This window comes from Candoia aspera, chromosome 2, assembly GCF_035149785.1.
Source record: "Candoia aspera isolate rCanAsp1 chromosome 2, rCanAsp1.hap2, whole genome shotgun sequence".
Lineage (NCBI taxonomy): Eukaryota > Metazoa > Chordata > Lepidosauria > Squamata > Boidae > Candoia > Candoia aspera.
Genome location: NC_086154.1, coordinates 24,988,452 through 25,008,794, shown reverse-complemented (window position 1 = coordinate 25,008,794; position 20,343 = coordinate 24,988,452). Strand labels below are relative to the sequence as shown.

General features: G+C 36.5%; 1 protein-coding gene across 4 annotated transcripts in view; it reads right to left on the bottom strand.

Annotated features, from left to right (window-relative positions):
* ATXN7 (ataxin 7) overlaps positions 1-20,343 on the bottom strand; it is a 132,004-nt gene that overhangs the window by 8,994 nt on the left and 102,667 nt on the right. For all 4 annotated transcript variants that reach the window (XM_063291528.1, XM_063291530.1, XM_063291527.1 and 1 more), the window contains 4 exons: positions 5,436-5,691; positions 3,932-4,191; positions 2,767-2,849; positions 1,040-1,305 (listed from right to left, as the gene is read on the bottom strand). In XM_063291528.1, coding sequence (XP_063147598.1) covers positions 1,040-1,305; positions 2,767-2,849; positions 3,932-4,191; positions 5,436-5,691 — 865 coding nt within the window. The remainder of the gene's footprint in view (positions 1-1,039; positions 1,306-2,766; positions 2,850-3,931; positions 4,192-5,435; positions 5,692-20,343) is intronic.

Sequence of the window (20,343 nt, the reverse complement as noted above, 5' to 3'; positions counted from 1 at the left end):
TGGTAAGATCTGAACAACAATGAACCAGTCTACCTATGGGTTTTTCCATCCATCTCTGGAGGTTTTAGGGAGGCTGGAGAGCTCTCTCTCATGGATTGTTTAATTAATTTTCCAAAGGGTTGAACTAGATGATCCTTATGGTCCCTTCCAACTCTACAATTCTAGGATTCCATGACTGATCATCCAACTGTACTCGAGACACTCAATTTCACATCTACACACAATTATGAACTTAATTTGACAGTGTTGGTCCTGACAGTCACTTTGAGACTAACTACTGATAGCATAGTAAGAATAAAACAGCAATGATGAGAAATCATGGCAGAATAACAACTTTCTCCCTACAACAGAGGTCAGGAATGGTCATTGTGGCTCAATGGTTTTTCCAGTAATTTATTTTTTCATAGAGGCAATTGTTTATAAAGTAATGGAAGACTATTTCCATCCTCCCACATCACAAACATATTCAAGTCACTGTGAAATTACTTCTCTGTATCATAGAAAAATTAAAAGGGTCAGTCATTACAGGCACAGCAAAAAGAAAGTCAGGAAGAAGAGCTGGTCTAGTACAATGTAGTGTAGATCAGAGAAATATTTGTGCTTTTACATCCCTCACTATATTTCATTCATTTGTTAGATTTATATCCCATCTTTCCTCCAGAAGCTCAAGATGTTGTCTGTAGCACTTGCTTACAGTTGATTGGGCTGTACCATTATCTTGAAAACATCTTGGTTATCATTTACCTTTGTTAATTTATTATTATGCTAAGTTTAAGAAGTGGCACTAATACCAAGTGTTTGGGCAAAGGCCACACAAAAGCATGTAGCACTGTCACCAACTGAAGAGAACTGATGGTAAAAATGGCAAACAATCTGAATAGAAATAATTCAGTATGTCTCTAATTTCTTGAGTCTGTTCAGAAAAAGACACCCATCATCACAAGACATCATCAACACATCACTGTGATGACGTCTTTGTGAGGCCATTAAAAAGACATCCCCACAGGACACCCATCACACATGTTCGGGTAACACTTACCTTGGAAGACTGGGAGTGTGAGGTTTGGGTTTATTAGGTACTAAAGGCTTTGATTCTGTAGGAATAACTCCATGAGAATTTTGGTGCAGCTCCTGGGAAGTTCTTGAAGGTGAGGGATGTGGTTCCCTGAGAAGGGGCATCTGCTGATGATGATCCAAATGGCGGAGTAGTTCTTTTTCCCTGGTTTTGCTTTTGTGCTCAGCTAGTAATAAATCAAATCGTTTCCTTCGACCCTGTACAGCTCTTCGCTGAGTTAGGGAATGTGTCTACAAAGCACAAGATATTAAATTAGTTCAGGCTGTAAAAGGATTGTGGAAATTATGCACACATATGAGCTTGAATATGGAAAAAAGTATTAGTAATCCATTAATGAAGAATGAAGGTCCACAATGGATCTTATTTGCATTTAAGAAAATAAACCACATGGCCTATCAGGAATCCTAGGGACCTCCCTTCATTTTGTCCCTACTGCACCAATACTGTGAGAAAATGATTGGCCCAAAGTCACCCAACTGTGTTTTCAAAGCTAAGAGTTAACGTGAATTTGGGTCTCCTTGTTCTAGCCTGAAGTGTTAAAGGAAAAAAAAGGTCATGGAAGAAGAAAAGGAAATGTCTATTATATATAGCAGACCTCTGACCTGCTGTAACACATCTCTGTCAGACTTGCCAGACTTTCTTATGAAATTATTATGGTATTTAAAAATTAGCATTAAATTAATAAATTATACTGTGTTTCTTATTTCATGATAAATCAAATTCAATACACATGGCAGTTATATATAGTAAAAGAGTTAACATCTGATTGTGTCCTCATATATCTGCAGTGCCCATACAATCTCTAAATTTAGAACCTGATCAAGCAGAAATATTGTAATGGTATGCAGGGTTGTTTTTCTTTTCTTTTCTTTTGTGCCTTTGAGTCAGTGTTAATGCCTGGCGACTGCCTGCACAAGTCCCTGCAGTTTTCTTGGCAAGATTTCAGCAGTGGCCTGCCTAGGGCTATGAGAGTGTGACTGGTGCAAGATCACCCAGCTGGCTTTGTGCCTAAGGTGGGTCTAGAACTCAGTCTCCCAGTTTCTAGCCTGGTGCCTTAACCACTACGCCAACTGGCCCTCTAATGGTGTTAAACATTAATACTGTCTAAGAAACAGAGAAGTTATTTTCTATACTATTTAAATTATGCTTCTACTGCTGACAACACAGCAGTTGTCCATAGCAATTAATGAGTGTGGTGTTTTAAGTATTACTTCTAATATACATAACAATTATGAGGTAATACATGCTGAGTACCCAATTTTACTTATAAATTCAAACTAAGAAAAGTAAAAAATTCAATATAAGTATATTTTTACTGGTATTACTGAAAACTCATGTTTTCTATGTCTTATTTTATTTTATAAATTCTAGTATCTATTTTTATGAGAATTCTCTGCACATATGCCATGTTTTCCCACATGTAAGTTCTTTTTGTTCTTGTTGTTAAATACTTTTGTTTCAGCTTAAAAAAATGGAATGTCAGCAATTGAATTTTGTGACACTGCCCATAACCTTTTACAACATGCTAACCAATCTTATAGAAGCATCTGTATTATTTAAATATACTTTATATTTTTTAAAGTTCTCAATCAGCCTATTCTGAAGTTTCTCAGATTGCTTTTGCAGGTTGTTCAAATACGCTAAATTACTTTGGATTTCTGATATACAGGACAGCAATTAGTTCATCTTACCTTGCATGTTAACGACCTAGTACAGGGTTTCTTGGTTTCTGTGTCAATGACTCCGCAGTAGATGTCAGGATCAAATTCTCTCTCTATTAAAGAAGGAAAAAGTGTCACATTTGGAAACCGTATTCGTTTATGCTAATGTATAATTAAACCCCAAAGTGCCTTCAACTTCCATATATGTAACTATGCAGCTATTGCTCACATTGGATTTTTTTGCTTTTTACAAAACCCTATTAAGCCTGTAACAAAACTCAAGAAGATAAAATTCACATGGAGACGCTCAACTAACAGACATTCTTCTTCGAAAAAAATGTACAAGTAAAAACTAGCAATTAACTGAGAGCTTGCATTTGTAAAAGTTACATCATATTGCAACAGTGCTACTGTTGTAACAAAAATAGAACATTTTTGTTCAGTTCAGTTAAGCATGTAAAAAACTGTAATTGATGATTGCAGAACTGCACACAGCATGCATGAGTTGATATATCATTGTGCAGGTGCATATAACAAATGTTATTGGTAAAAATGGGTTAATTATTATAATTCCAAAAATACTGAAGATGAATTCAGTAGGACAATATCTGAAAATATACTGTGCTCTTCTGTTTAGTTGTACAATTATTGTATATACAGCCCCCTATTATCTAAAGGACCTAAACAGCATGCAGAATACATGGACAGATTACATAATTGTTGACCTATAGACATAAAACCCATAGCAATGCTAAATGCTCATAACATAGCACTCAAAGAATCCACGTGTGTTTCTTTTGATCTCAACTACCAGTATTAATGCTTTACCGTTCACACCTTTAAAATGATTAAATACATGTTTTATAATATTGGCTAGAATCCATAAAGGTATGTGTGAGCACAGAACACGCATGGCTAATTTTTCTTGTCATCGGTGTGTCAACAGCTGCTGTATCAGAAGAAACCAGAATGGGAGGAGCCACGATCAGAAAAGGGGAGATGAACAGTACACATGTAGATCACATGGTACTCTGGATTCTGCTTATCCAAAGACGGTGATTTTTTTAACTTTTGTAAACCATTCTAGAGTTCAATATAACATCAAACATGTACATTTTACTTTTACCTTTATTATAAAAATGTATAAGCCTTTTTAATTCTAACATTCTTTATTGACGTACATTGTAAAAATTACCTGACAATCTTTTGTGTAAAAATTTCCTATTATTTGTACTCTCGTCTTGTTTCTTTTCTGTATATGGAGGCACAGAGAGAAGACTTTTACCATTCAGTATCTGTCCAGGGGAAGGCAAGGGTGGCTTTGGTATTGAGGGATTAAGGCCAGTCTTTATTGAGGAGCTCACAGTAGTAGAACAGGTTGGACCAACAGCAGGCTTCAGTAATGCACCATCTATCTTTGGATGCATTTTTTCCATTTTGACAGATGGAGTCATGCTGTAAGGAGGAAATAACAGGCAAGGCCATATGTAATTGTACAGTAATGGCTCCCTTATTTAGACACGATTTTATATTCAGTACACCTTGAATTCCAAATTAACTGTCCCTCTCATCAAACACAACAAACACAATTTACTGCAGAAACAACACACATCTGGGATACTGCGGGGTTTTAAGAAATAAAAGTCAGGTATCATAAGATAGGGCACAGTTGCTTCAAAAGGTTCTGGTATCTTCTGTTCAAAATGTACACATAAATAACACAATTTTTAGATCCTCATCCTTCTATGCAACCCAGGACAAGTCAGAGAAATTTGACACTGATTTTTATTCATCCCAGGTAATATCCTTCCATATCCTTCTGTAGTTTCTCTAGAGAAATTCTGGGTGACTGACTGCCTGAGAAAGTGTGTGTATGTGTGTAAAAAGAGACCTTGCCACATGGTATTGGCTAGGCACAGAAGAGAAGACAGAAACACACATATGTGTGTGTGAAGAGGCTTTTCATTTTCATTACTATGGAAAAACTTTTGAGTAACACTGGAATTTCATTTTTCTTTTTCTGGAAGTGAGAATGCATCATGACAGACTACCCCTGAATTGATAAAAAGTTATTTCTGGAGCATTGGATCTGAGTCAGAAAGCAAGCTGGGTATGACCTCTGCACAGCTCTAGTTAATTAAGTAATTTTCAACCTTATAAACTCCAATTCCACTCTTAATCCAGATCTACAACTTGTAACCCAATCTTAGTTTTGTTCTTTTTTAGGGGGCTTTTTTTGCCACTATGTTCTGGATCACAGACCAATGGTACAGACCTATTGTTTGAGGGACAAATCCTTCCCCTTCCTCCTCCTATGTTAATTTTTCCTTTCATTCCCCCCTTAGCATTAACCATGGTGCTGTGTTCTATCTCTGCACCAATTTTACTGTTAGCCACTGCTACATTTAACAATGACTTGCAAATCCAGTTTCTGCCTTGGTTTAATAATTCCTACTAATTCTTAATGCATTTACATGAGATGGGCGGTGAAGAAACATGATAGATAGATAAATAAATATTGCTATACAATGTTATTGATTAGGAAAAAAAGAGGAAGGGTATTAAAGAAGGGAGTTTCATGGCATTTCTCCCGAATCCTAGTCTACTGCTGGAGTAGACCAAAGACCAAAATAATCCTAGTCTACTGCTGGAGTAGACCAAAGACCAAAATAAAATTCTGTCTTAAATAAATAACTCACATTTTGTCATGGGGACCTTTGCTATGCATTAGATGCATTGGCCTATTGTTTCCACCAATTGGCAGCTTGTCTTTGGGTGATTTCAATAATTTTGAACTGGATGATGATGATGCACCTGCCCCTCCACCACTGGATGAACGATTGCTCCCTCCTCCGCTGCTGCCTTTACTTTTTGAAGACAGAGATGAATACAAGGAGAATACTGAAGAGGAAGGAGGCGTTAGAGGTGGTTTGCTGGAGGAGCTGTGTCTTCTTTCTGGGACACCAAAAAAAAAAATGTTAATGATCACACAATACATGATAATTTCTGCCAAATTATTTCCTATTTCAATGTACTTGGGTTAAAACCTTCCTTTAGAAAAGTCTCAGGATCAACTCCTGTTAAACATTTATAGTACACTGTTGTGTCTGCTTTGTTTTACGCATTCCTATAACATTAATCTTTATTGCAAGGGCATTCCTTATCAAGACTATGTAATCTACCTCTTCCTGTGGTGGATCCTGGCTTTAAAATATTCTCTTAGCAGTATACTTTAAAAGTTAATTTTGGTTATAAAGACAGATTGGGAGACTATACAAATTAAAATGCCTGGGTATAATATGGATGTTAATTTGTATCAGAAACTTTATACACCAGATAATTATTTTAAATTTAGTCTGCGACTATTTGAATCTACAACTGTAACCACAGGTTACTGTATTGAAGATGTACATTTATTTGTTTGTTTGTTTATTGTTCAAATTTCCATCATTGCCCATCTCCCCCGAAAAGGTATATTGTAATTATAGATAGTCTATAATTTCAATAATGATCTTGGCAACAAATATTTACCTTAATTCCACTATGAAAGTAATAGTTGGTGAGAAAATATTATTGGAAAGCACGAGCAGATAGTTTCGTGTTAGTTGTTTTGGACTACAACTCATAATCCCTAAGTACTGAACTTTTGGGCTAGTCAAGTATGATTTGTATTTGGCTGCCTATTGCTGTTATCTCTCTCTCTCTCATCTGTTCATTCAAAAATATATTCCTAAAATAAAACTTCTCTATTCCCAAGCGTCTCTTCCCATAAATGCGGTAACAGCATGTTACTAAATAAAGTAGCTAGCATCTCCTATCAATAGAGAAGATATGCAACAAACAGCCACCCAGGGTTGTTGAGAGCTGGGCAGCATACAAGTTTAAATAATAATAATGATAATACTAATAATAACTACCACAATTACTATTATTACATTGACAGCTAGCAACCCTCAGATTCTCCCAGCTCCGCAGTTTCAATACCCTGAAATTTTAAAATATATTTTAACTTGAACCATGTACTTTCTAAATAATTGCACTTTCTCTTCCAATTTTTTCCCTAATAAAAGAGATACAAAGCTTTATTAGGTCATCTGGGATTTGGCAATAGATACCCAATAGGAGTAACATCCCTTTGGTGTATCATTACTCCTAGTTGGTGGCATACAGTGACAGTATGTTGGCTTACAAGTCAGTTTACAGATTAGCAATCCAAGAGCGTACAGAGTAGCAAGAGCAATTGTGGCATACTGGCCCAATGTGCTAATTTCCTTCCATGGATAGAGAATGTTGCAGGTCGCCTTAGTTACAACTACCATGGGTTACTATCTTAGTAAAAAGTGTCCTGAGAAAGCCTTGACTGACCGAAGCTAGGATGGGCAATTGAGGTCAATCCCTACGGAATCATCTTGTGATGATCATTGTGCACAGATGATTATGACTTGGAACGTAAGAGGAACAAATGGTAAGGAGCATGAATATTTTTACAAGGATAGTAAGATATGGAGAGGTTTAATGAATAGTGTTGGTATGCACTAGATTTAGTTTTATGATTACTTTTCTTTTTTCTTGTATCTAATTTCTTTGATTTACTATTCCTTACTCCCTTTCTGCAAATGCATAATGTTGCCCACTCTGAAAGGAAATAGTGTATGATAAATTCCGGGGTTGGGTATATTATAATCATTGGCGTCCTAACTTTTTTCTTAACTTATAAAGAGTTCCCTTCTTAAATAAGTACCCAGTAACATAATTACTATATGTACCAAACTATGAGCTATACAAGTATATGTGTGCTTTATGTCCTAAATTCTTTCCTTCTAAAAAGGATAAAATACTAAGGTATAAAATGTTCCTTTATAACAATGAGATTTGCTAAGATATAATTGGAGGCTCTTAAAAATTCTGGGCTACTTGATGTAGCTAATGCCAAAATTAGTCACGACAGACCCCTTACATAAAACAGAAAAAATGCTGGATACTTTTACCTTCTTAGCAACTGTATACTTAGCAAATCCTAAATCCTAATACATGACAGTTGAAAGTAGAGGCCGATTCACATATGCCAATAGTTGCTTTTATTCCTGGATGAGTCAGCTAGTGTTTCTGAATTGTCCTGATAGTGAATTTTCCAATGACAATACTGCTATATTCACAATCAAGCTACGTAGAAGGTTAATGAAATTCTATACAGAAGAAACCAAAATACTTATTTAAGAGTCAGATGTATATGGTAACTGATGTCTCCAGAAGTTTCAAGGTGTTTCAAGGTAGTAATGTGCTTTTATAAGCTCAGCTTGAGAAAAGAGAATGGGAAGGTTCCACTGCACAAACAGCTCTTTGCTTATGGAACTCTGGATCACACCCAAAGTCAAATGCTGGTACTCTTCTAATTGTAGGTAACTTTACCCATAAGCCAAAACAAGACAGGAAACCACTGATCCTATGGCTATGGCTCTACAGAATGCTAAATGAGAGGAGAAAAGATAGGGTTGAAATGCAGGATAAGAAGCTGCAGAAGGGGCACAAGGAATGGAGGATATATGGATATGTTTTATTGACTAATGCAAAGAGATAAATACATACAGCAGTGATGCCTTCTTCAGGAGCTATGAATTAAACCAAGTAAATATAAAATAGATTCAACTATCAGGGCATTGATCTGGATTTGAAGGAAAAAGGTGATTTGGAGTGCATGTGGGCACCACGTGGCATCAGTCAACCCCTTAAAGCCAGACATGATTAAAGGAGGTGCCAACAGCTGCTATGTATTCACTCTTTTCCTTTCAAATCCAGATCACTGCACAACTCTACTAATTATGCATAGCATTCTAATTGCAAAATGAAAAAAAACAGAGTTAATTAAAACCAATTTATTTATTTATTTATTTAATTTATCTATCTAATTTATCCCCGCCCATCTCCTCCCGTTGGAGGACTCTGGGCGGTTTACAACAATCGATTAAAACCATCACAATAATACAAAAAGTAAAATACAGTAAAAAATAATATAAATAGAAAAAAAAAAATCCAAGCAATGAAGCATCTAAAACTGTCCAAGTGTGGGAGGAGTGGTCTATAACAATCATCCCCATGTAACTCTATTCCCCTCTCCACCCCAAGCGAGGTGGCAGAACCAGGTCTTCAGACTCTGCCGAAAGGCCAGGAGCGATGGGGCCAACCTCACCTCCGGGGGCAGCATGTTCCACAGGGCAGGAGCTACTGCAGAGAAGGCCCGCTTCCTGGACCCCGCCAGATGAAATTCTTTTACAGACGGGGTCCGTAGCATGCCCTCTCTGCACGATCGGGTGGGACGGGTTGATGTAATGGGGAAGAGGCGGTCCCTCAGGTAACCTGGTCCCATGCCATGTAGGGCGTTAAAGGTAATAACCAACACCTTGAATTGGGCCCGGAAGCAAACTGGTACCCAATGCAGCTCACGCAGCAGTGGTGTTACATGTGCCCTTCTGTGGGCACCAAAAACAGCTCGCGCAGCTGCATTCTGGACCAGCTGAAGCTTCCGGATACTTTTCAAGGGTAGCCCCACGTACAGCGCATTGCAATAATCTATCTGAGAGATAACAAGGGCATGAGTGACTGTTCGAAGGGCCTCCTGGTCCAGGAAGGGGTGTAACTGGTGCACAAAGGGCAAGTTCATGAATGGTTACTATTGACTGTAGAGCCACAGACACCTATATATTTGTTACTTATTTGCTATATACATGTAACTAAAGTTTTAATAATTTAATATAATGTACTATTTACTACCCTTATTTTAATATCTGTAAACCACCAAGGGTCTATTAGGATTGAGGCAGCAGATAACCTGTACAAATACTGTATATTAAAAATAGTAATGCTGATGTCTATTTACTGCTTCCAGAATCATAGGCAATCATACTAGCTCCTAGGAGGCAGTTTTAACTATATAAATTGCTCAGCCAGAGTATCACGGCTTAGTGGTGCATAACTTTTATTATGTACCTCCATATCTATTCCATCTTTTCTTTTGATATATGCCGTTTATGAACTACTTTCATAAATACTTCACAAAAATCAGTGGAGGAAGTACTTGTTAGCTACTACACTCATTACCTGATAAGACTGCTTCGTTGACTGTACAGAATGTAATTACAGACTGCACTTGATCTTAGCCAAAATGCAAACACACATACACCACACTTTTTATTTCCATATCTAGATCTGCAATCATCAGTACTCACTACATTACTGTTGAGCTTACCTGTCAACATGAGCAAGTTTAATTTTTAAAATTACTATGTTTTCTGCAAAGAAAAATCTGACTAAACTGTCATTAACTTCTGATAAACAAACACAAGTGGGATTTGAAGCAACAACACTGGTAAAAATAAGTAGAGTTAATAGCAGATGATTGTAATCTCCATCAGGGTATTCTATTTTTACTGATGACTTGTGTGGGACTCTAATGTTTCTGTTTAACTACGGCATATAGAAAGATACAGGACTCAACTTCTGGTGAGGCCGCGGTGAGCTAGACGTCCCTGTCTGAGTGGGAGGGCATTTATGGAGGAGATTGCAGCGGGATACTGGATCATGGCTGGCGAAATCTCTCTGGAGAAAGGCGAAATTGTGAGATTGTCCACACGCACTCTGGACAGTCACTCCTCATTAACAGACCATGGGAACTGAGGTTTGTGTTGGCAGATTGCTGGGAAAGCCTTTGGCCCAGGAGAGATCAGAAAAGTCACACACACCAGGCATTTCTATAAAAATAATTTATTTACAGAAAGCAAACCAAAAGCAAAACATATTTAAAGGATGTGGCTCTCATTGAGAGCAACCTAGCTCTCCTACATGCCTGCACAGAAGAGAAAGAGGAACTGAAACAAGTCTGGGCAGCTTCCTCCCCCCAGGTGCAATAATTAACATTCGAAAAGAGGGCAGTTGAATTCAACCTCTGCACCCGGCCAAAATGATTAGATACAATAGCACCTTAATCTGTTAGTAGGAAAACCATTAACAGTTTGTGTGGTCAGCTTATGGGTCGAGTGACTGGGGGTTGAGGGATTCTATCTAAGCTCACCATTGTAATGCAGCCTTTATGGACAAAAAGTTTGACTAAGCCTCATTTCTTAATCACCTTTGGAATTATTTTTTACTGCTTTTTGAAATATTAAGATCCTTCGGGATGGCAAGTATTTATTACATTCACTGGGTGAGTTTCCTTCTCTTTTGCAAAAGAAGCTTCAATATGTGTTTAAGGATATTATTATTATTATTAGGAATAATATTATTATTTTTATTTTATTTTATTTTATTATTAAATTAAATTAAATTATTATATTATTAAATATTATACTTGGAATTATTTTTTTTTGGAATAAACAGCAAAAGGGTGTTTAGAGTGTTGATTTTGGAAAGTTAAAAACAGACTAAAGGTCCGGATGGATTTGAAATAAGAATTTGAAATTAATTATAAGAATCCTTCCTGTAGCAAGCTGTGGTTTTGTTTTTTGGGGGGAAAAAAAAAACATGATCCCCATCTTATCATATTTTTCCCCAAAAAAACCAAAACAACCACAGTTGTTTTGGTTGAATTTTGGACACTAGAGGGAACCAGAAGAAACTAAAGATTACAATTAAATGAGAAGAATACTAAGATTTGACACACTAGTACAAGATGGGGCAAAATACTTTAACAGTGGATATTTTTATGTAGAGATGAGAACTATGGACTCAGAAATTAATTTTAAGAATGTCTAACATCGTAGATGTTATATGTTGTATGGTGGGCAAATGTTACAGAAGAGGAAGAAGCTATACTGGATAAGACTGAAATTGATTTGAATGTAGATTTAAATATGACAAGTTACAAGAATGATATGGAAAAAGATGATATACTGGATATACAAATGAAACCAGTTGATGTATTGATATCTGAAAAAGGATATACAAGTATTAAATCAGAAGAGAGATTTGGATAACTTTCTTTTACTGGATTTACGAAAGAGATCGAGTTTGAGGACATTATCTGAAAAAATTAAAAGCCAAGATTGTTAAAAGTACAGTGAAGGAAAATAGAGTTGACTTATTTGATCAAGGTTAAAATAGATATGTAGTTATCTTGGGTAGCCCTTAATGGACTTTTGCTGACTCAAAATGAATGATGAGGCTTTAAGATTTTGTTTATAGTTAAGAGATAAGGTATGGGAAGAAGAGAACATTTGTATTTTAAGAGTTGGTGATATGTTGCCAGAATTATTTGTACTTGTCGTGATGAAGGAAGAAGTTACTTCTTTATATATTTTTTCTTTGTTTAATTTTTTTCTGCACTATTTTTCTTTTTCATTTTTATATTTTTTGTAGTTTGTATTAGTTTGTATTTTTTCTAATTGTAAGCTTTAATAAAATTATTTAAAACAAAAAAGAAAGATGCTGGATTCAATCAGGCTAGGAAGGCATTATTACCTTACTGAAAATGGTACTCTGTAAAAAATATGGCAACCAGAAGCAGCCAGTTTAGGTGGTACGGTAGTGAATTTTCACATCAGCTGCAAAGGATGGATGAATGAATAAATGAATGAATGAATGAATGAACCCAAAAAGCCAGAATATGAGGTCAACGGAGATTTTGACATTCTTTCTCTAGTATTTGCTAATTCTTTCAAGGAAGAATTTGTGTCCCTACCTTCCCCATAAATACTGTAGTGCCTGTAACAAGGTTGCCCCCTCTTGCCATGATTTATTTATCAAATTTATATCTGCTTCAATCACATAGACTCTTAATAGTTTACCATAATCAATAACACAATTAAAACCTCCATGGTAGGACTGAAAAAAAACAAAGCAAATAAAACCATAATCATAAAATAAAACCAAGCGATCATCAGTGCCTTATTCCTTATCACAGGCCCTCTGAAATAACTTAGTTTTTAGAAATTTCCAGATGGCTAACAGTAGCACTAGCCTGATTTCTAAGGAAACCGATGCCACATATAGGCACTGATACTGAAAAGCAGTGCCTATAAGCCGCCACTGCCTGTACTTTACTTACTTACTTATTTACCAAATTTATATAGCAGCCCATCTCACCGAAAGTGACTCTGGGCTTTATGGAAAAGGGTGACCATCAGGAATTTTCCCCTATTTTGAATAGAGAAATTTGGCATGACAAAATGTTTATTCACTTAGTTGGAAGACCTTTTTGTGATCTAAAATACACCATTATGAAATCACATTGGATTTTAAACACACACACAAATACACACACACACACACAAAGAAGGGCTGCTGCCTCCCTTTCTCAGGCTTCACACCAGACACGGTAATAAATCTCAGCTCTCCAGTCACTTAGCTCTGTATTCAGGGATTTGCTTACAGCAGAAGCACACAGATATGCCATGACTAAATAAGTTGCTTTTTTGCAGACAAGGAAGAAGTCATATATGCATAGAGGATATGTTTACTGCAATAAACAGAAATCAAAGCCTCCCTTTCTCTTTTTGTATGTCTAAATTCTAGGCTTTTTCCTCTAATCCTTTTGAGTAAATGGAAATTTGGCTGTTCTCTTCATAGCCTTGAAGAAGGCACCTGCTCAATGTTAATGTAGCTTTTCTGTCTGGCCTGGGAATCACTGGTTCCTACCTCATCAGCTTTATTAGTTATCAACAATTTTAAAACAAAAACAAAATTTATACATTTATATACTGAATAAAATTGCCAGATCAATTTGACTGAAATTTGTCTTATTTGATCCACAAATAAGAGGGTGTTTTCTGAAGTCATTATCTAACTAGGTCAAAAGGATGAAATATTTTAATGGGTGATTTCCAATTACATACATACATATGAAAGAGATTCATATCATAATGTGCTATTGAGCATTATTATTATGTAAACTTCTTTGTTTTCTAAGCAAACCACTAAAATCAATTTATAGTATGGTGGTTTCATTTATTTGGTCCATATACTAGCAGCAGCAACTTTTTATTGATGAACACATATAGTTTCCCAAAACACTCTGAAGGCCTTTTTAATGCAGTCATGTTGCCAACATCTCCTAAGCTCCTGCTGCACAGTTATTATGTCCTGTCTCAAATCATTATTGATGGTTTAACACACAGTTTTGTTTTCTGTCACTGGTATAATTAAACAATGATTCAGAGTAAACATTTGCAGCAAGAGTTACAGAGTCAGAGCACATATGTTTTAACTCTTACTTCAGATTTATATGTAAACCTTACATTGTTACCTAGGGGGAAAAACAAGTCATTAAAATTAATAATAGTTTTCGCATGCAAACCTTACTCTGAAGTATGTCCACCTAAACACAATTAGATTTACTCTGTAGTAAACACAGATAGCTAATTATATTTTTAAAACTGTCATGGCAATGCTATGTTCAGCTTTAGACCAACAACTTATATTCACATTCCACTGCATGAAAAATGTTGTTTCTGTTGTAAATAGAAAAGCCTGAATTTATTGTATGTTGATGAATATTTATATTGGTCAGTTGCCCTACAGAGGAGTTAAATGTGATCTTCATGTGATTAGCTGCTAAATTAAGATATGCATATGTTTACATACACTGATAAAGTAACACACAAATCTGAGGGCAGAAAGATTTACTAAGTGCAAAGTAATTTCATTTGTTTCTTTTGTTGTTTCCTTTACATGCTTCCGCTTTTATACAAGCATAGATTTCAAACTTCTGCAAAAGTAGCTTTAAAATACATCAAAATCTGTTCACTGAACTGTAACTACAGGTGCATTTTAATCACAAATATGACTAACAAAATAAATTCAAGATTTTAAAGCATGCAAAAACCTCAATCTTAGAATGGTAAACATCAGTTCTGTAAACAATCACCAATTTTTACTATACAGTTTGAAAAGAACTACTGTGTTCCAAAAACTGCAATGCAAACTTCAGCATTTTGTCTGAATTAATAGGAAACTCAGCTCCTCTCTGCTTTGAACTTTGACCAAACTGCATTTCAAAGTGGCAAATGTGGGCTGCTTGCAGCAGTTAATCCTTTATTTGAGATTATCTGCTCTGATCAACTAACTCTACAATGACCATCTACCCAACTCCAATGCTATTCAGCCTCCACCTCTGTCAGAACAAGCAAACTGAGAAAAACGTATCAAGTGTAACGTATCTTTGCTACATGTCATGATAGTATAGAACTATACCAACCTTCTGCAAACTCCATTCAGAACTGGGCTCCCTGCCAAATGTCTTTAAAAACTACACCCAAAAAGTTAAGCAGAGTTTTTCAAGCCTGATGCAATACAGAAAGGCTGTTCTGGAAAGCAATCTGATGTAGCTATCACACGAGATAGTACATTCCGGAAAGCGATCGTGTTTGGTTTTTTTCATTCACAAAATGTGTTTTGCTGTACAATTGTTTCCGCAGTTTTGCATAATACAGTAAGTTTGCTTACAAGCTCCAAACAGGCTCCCATGTTTAGTTTTATGTAACTTTTGCTATTACAGTAATGTGCATTTGAGTCACAAAGGTCCTGGCAGATAACTAGTAAAAATAGGGAGGTGGAGTCTAATTTTAACTAAACAGGAATGTGTGAGTAAAATAATCCCTCTGTTAAAAAAACTACCAGAGTATGAGAAGGCTATTCTTCAATAAATCTACAACAATAATTACTTAGTGTCCCAGTTTTATGTTTCTTTAAAATTTCTGACACATTATTAAAATATCTTGCTGTAACGTGCATAATAAAAATTTCATGCAACACTAAATTACCTGATTTAATACAGTATTTCATCATAACAATCATTCCTTATAACAAATCTTCATAATTATCCTATAAAATTACTTTATCTTCTGATACTAAATTCTAATCATTCTTTTTACCAGACTATTTATCTTACCAGTACATTGTTATATGAATACATATTCTTTCATACCTGCACTCCTATGTCATGACTCAAAACTAACCATTTTGCCAAAAATTCTTAAGATTAGGGCTGTGGGCACTTCAAAAACAATTACACAAGTACAGCACCTTCAGCAATTCATTAAAAAAGCCTATCTTTTTCTAGCCTATCTTCTACTCAAGCCTAAAACATGTTACGGTTGCTACAAGAATTGCATTGACTTTAAAGAGTCCACCCCTTAAAACCAGAGGCATTTTTTTCAGGCTCATTTGAAAGCTGGGAGAGAAAAAGACATGAGTGCTGTAATGAATAACGGAGGGATGATATACCCACACGAAGTCCAAAGCACTTTGTCCAGATCATTCTTGAAGAGTGCACACACTATTAATCACTAGGTTATATAGAATTCATTAATATACAAGGCTGCTAAGAAACCTGCACCACAAAGCCTCGTTTTCCATATCCCTCCAAAAAACGGTAGGAAAGCTTAACCATGTCTGGTCCTGGTAGGTCTACAGCCCAAATATGGTGCCTAACAATTCTATGGCTTATCACAAAGGTTTGGGATACTTTTGTATAAAACAACCAGCGAACTGTACATTTTCAGTCAGACAAAACAGCATCTAATTTCAAGAACTTCTCAGAGAACATTCTACCAACAGAATGTTAGTTTGAGCGCTAAAGACTTTTGGAGTGGGCAGCTATAATAAGAATAATGTATCACTCTTGATTACAGTATGTACATCTTTGTCCCTGTTTTCAAGAATATAACAACCGAATCATAGCACTGACAAATTTAAACATACCATAATCTTGTATATATAACATTTGTTACAGAATTTCATACTATACTGTGAGAATTCACATTTTTTGTTTTGTTGTGTTTTCTATTTATATTCAATTTATATCTGTCATCTAATTCCATCTGATTTCAAATCAAATTTTATTTTACAGCCAAAAGGCCCAAAGAAGTTTCTGATTTAAAATCTACAGTGGCATTGTAGGCAGAAAAATCATCTTAACCATCAGTGGCACAATACAAAACTCCTCCAAAAGGCTTCTTTAAGAAAGAGGATACTTTGGAGGTAATAATGGGGACAATGCAGCAATCTTACTGCTCATAAATGGCATTAATTTGTATCACTCCTTAATGCATATTATCTATTAACAGTATCAAATAGCAAATCATTTTAATATTAATAATAATTTATTAACATCGCATGCCACCCCTCAATGATTCTGTACTCCTGTTAGTTCTGAGTATGCAAAGACCTGGGTCAATTTTTGTCCTAGAGCAAAGAATTAGCCCTTACTTGTAAGATGCAGAATATATAAGAACATATACTGCTCTTTCATGTAAGCTTAGCCACAGTGCATTCGGAAAGCATTCAGACCCCCTTCACTTTTTTCAATTTTGTTATGTTGCAGCCTGATACTATGATCGTTCAAATTCATTTTTTTCCTCATTAATCTACACTCAGTATCCCATAATGACAAAGTGAAAACAGAATTTTAAGAATGTCTGTAAATTTATTAAAAAGGAAAAACTGAAATATCACATGTACGTATTCAGACCCTTTGCAACAACGCTTGAAATTTAGCTCAGGTGCCTCCCATTTCTCTTGATAGTTGCTGAGCTGTTTCTACACCTTGACTGGAGTCCACCTGTGGTAAATTAAAATGATTGGACATGATTTGGAAAGGCACACACCTCTCTATAGAAGGCCTCACAGCTGACAGTTCATACTGTATCAGAGCAAAAGCCATGAGGTCAGAGGAACTGCCTGCAGAGCTCAGAGACTGGATTATTGCAAGGCACAGATCTGGGGAAGACCACAAAAAAAATTCTGCTGCACTGAGGGTTCCCAAGAGCACAGTAGCCTCATAATTCTCAAATGGAAGAAGTTTGGCACAACCAGGACTCCTCCAAGAGCCGGTTGCCTGGCCAAACCGAGCAATTGGGGGAGAAGAGCCTTAGTAAGAGAGGTGACCAAGAACCCGACGGTCACTCTGAGCTCCAGAGATCCTGTGTGGAGATGGGACAAAGTTCCAGAACGACAACCATCACTGCAGCCCTCCACTGATCTGGGCTTTATGGCAGAGTGGCTAGATGGAAGCCTCTCCTCAGCGCAAAACACATGAAAGCCCGCTTGGAGTTTGCAAAAAAGCACCTGAAGGACTCTCAGACTGTGAGGAACAAGATTCTCTGGTCTGATGAAACCAAGATTGAACTGTTTGGCCTCAATTCTAAATGTTACGTCTGGAGGACACGAGGCACTGCTCATCATCTGCCCAATACCATCCCAACAGTGAAGCATGGTGGTAGCAGCATCATGCTGTGGGGGTGTTTTTCAGCAGCAGGGACTGGGAGACTGGTCAGAGTTGAGGGAAAGCTGAATGGAGCAAAGTACAGAGATATCCTCAATGAAAACCTGTTTCACAGTGCTTAGGACCTTAGACTGGGCCAAAGGTTCACCTTCCAACATGACAACGATCCTAAGCACACAGCCAGGACAACACAGGAATGGCTTAGGGACAACTCTGTGAATGTCCTAGAGTGGCCCAGCCAGAGCACTGACTTGAACCCTATTGAACATCTCTGGAGAGACCTGAAAATGGCTGTCCACCGATGGTCCCCATCTTGAGCTTGAGAGGATTTGCAAAGAAGAATGGCAAAAAATCTCCCAATCCAGGTGTGCAAAGCTTGTCATGTCATACCGAAAAAGACCCGAGGCTGTAATTGCTGCCAAAGGTGCTTCAACAAAGTACTGAGTAAACGGTCTGAATACTTACGTACATGTGATATTTCAGTTGTTCCTTTTTAATAAATTTACAGACATTTCTAAAATTCTGTTTTCACTTTGTCATTATGGGGTACAGAGTGTAGATTAATGAGGGAAAAAAATGAGTTTGAATGATCGTAGTATCAAGCTGCAACATAACAAAATTGAAAAAAGTGAAGGGGGTCTGAATGCTTTCCGAATGCACTGTATTCTCCAGGTAAAGCCTAGCTGGCTTTAACAACGTCTGGCAGCTTGTATTTCCCAGCACTGAGCTATTAGAGATTTGCGCAAGAGCAAGCAACATAAAATATACAGTCTGACAATGAGATTTAGGGATATTTAGATTAAATGAATGTGGGGTTAAATTAAATGAACTTGGGATTTACATATGGAAGAAATCAAGTGAAATGAATAGGCCCCTTTCACTGGGTTTTCAAGTATATCTCAAAGGATTTCTGGAATAGCAGCAGAAAAATATACATTTCTCTACAGTATAGCAGAAGATATATTTTCTCTTCCAATTTTTGTACTATCTCATGTAATAGCTACATTAGTTTTGTGGATAGTTCCACAGTTCTACAGCACTCTGTTTAAGCAGTTTTAGTCCACTGGAGTATTTTCTAGCACTCCTGCCAAACTAAAATTTTATTAACTGCAAGACTCTTCCAGAACACTGTGTGTGTGTGTGTGTGAAAGAGAGAGGGAGGGAGGGAGGGAGGGAGGGGAAACAAATTGGATACTGTCTGCTCTTGCTAAAAGCTTCTTTGTAAAAGTAGGATTAATCTAGATACTGTATAGTAAAATCACTGCAAAATTCTGCGCATGCTTCAAGCTGCGCACTGATTCCTTAGGCTGTATCCCAAGAGATGTTTAGCAATAAGCACGGGAGTGTGCATCTATTCTGTCCAAACAATTCTGCTCCAGGATAATTTCTTGAGTCTCACTAAAATAAATTTTGCAAATAGACCTTAGTCACAAAAGCTCACATTTCTAAAGAATTAACTTTTTGAGATTTTCAAATTTTAATATGGTATTAAGTATTCTTAGAAGTATTGTCTCAGGAGCTATATTTAATACATATTTAGAATTAGTGAAACTCTGAGAATTAATTTTCAGATAAAAGCATAAGACTTCTGCCTAAAGTTTCAGTTGAAAATGGACTGGATGCTGTTTCAACTTGATTAGAAACCAAAATATCTAGCCTGAAGCTGGATATCATACTTGTTAGAAAGGTGCATTTGGTGGTTAAATGTTGCTGTAGTAACATATATTTATGCCTACATTCTACGTGATTCTCTGAAAGCAATACCATCTGTCCACATTCAGCTGAACTTCTACTGGTCCATGGAAAAGCCGTACATCAGAAAAATCAGAGGAAGGAAGATAACACTCTGTGTTTGTTCCTGCTGTAACCATGTATCTTATAAATCCTCCCCAGATGTTTTGTTCTGTACAAAACCGTAGAATATCTCAGGAACATTGGCTGGATATTTCACCATCAATATCTTTGTAATACTACTAGCAAACACACACACACACACTGCATAACTTTAAACCAATTAAAGTAACTCCAGAACTGACAAACTAGGTGAATCAACAGGTTGCCAAACAACTGAAAACCTTGAACTGCAGTTTCATGAACTCATCTGCTTGAAGCTAAAGCCGGTTCTTAGAAGCATTATACAATTAGAACTGAAAAGCTTAATTACAGAATAATCTTGAAAAAGGACCCTAGTTTATTTTGAAAATGAGCATACCACTCAGTAACCAAACCTAGGGAGAGGAAGCAGGATTCTGATAAGCAGAAAATCATAAAAAATGCAAGACATCTGCTGAATCATGAAACGGACATGAGAGCAATAGTTCCCTCTTCTGTATGTGTACACAATATATCAACTCTGAAAACAAAATAGATATTACACTAGAGATCAGGTATAATCC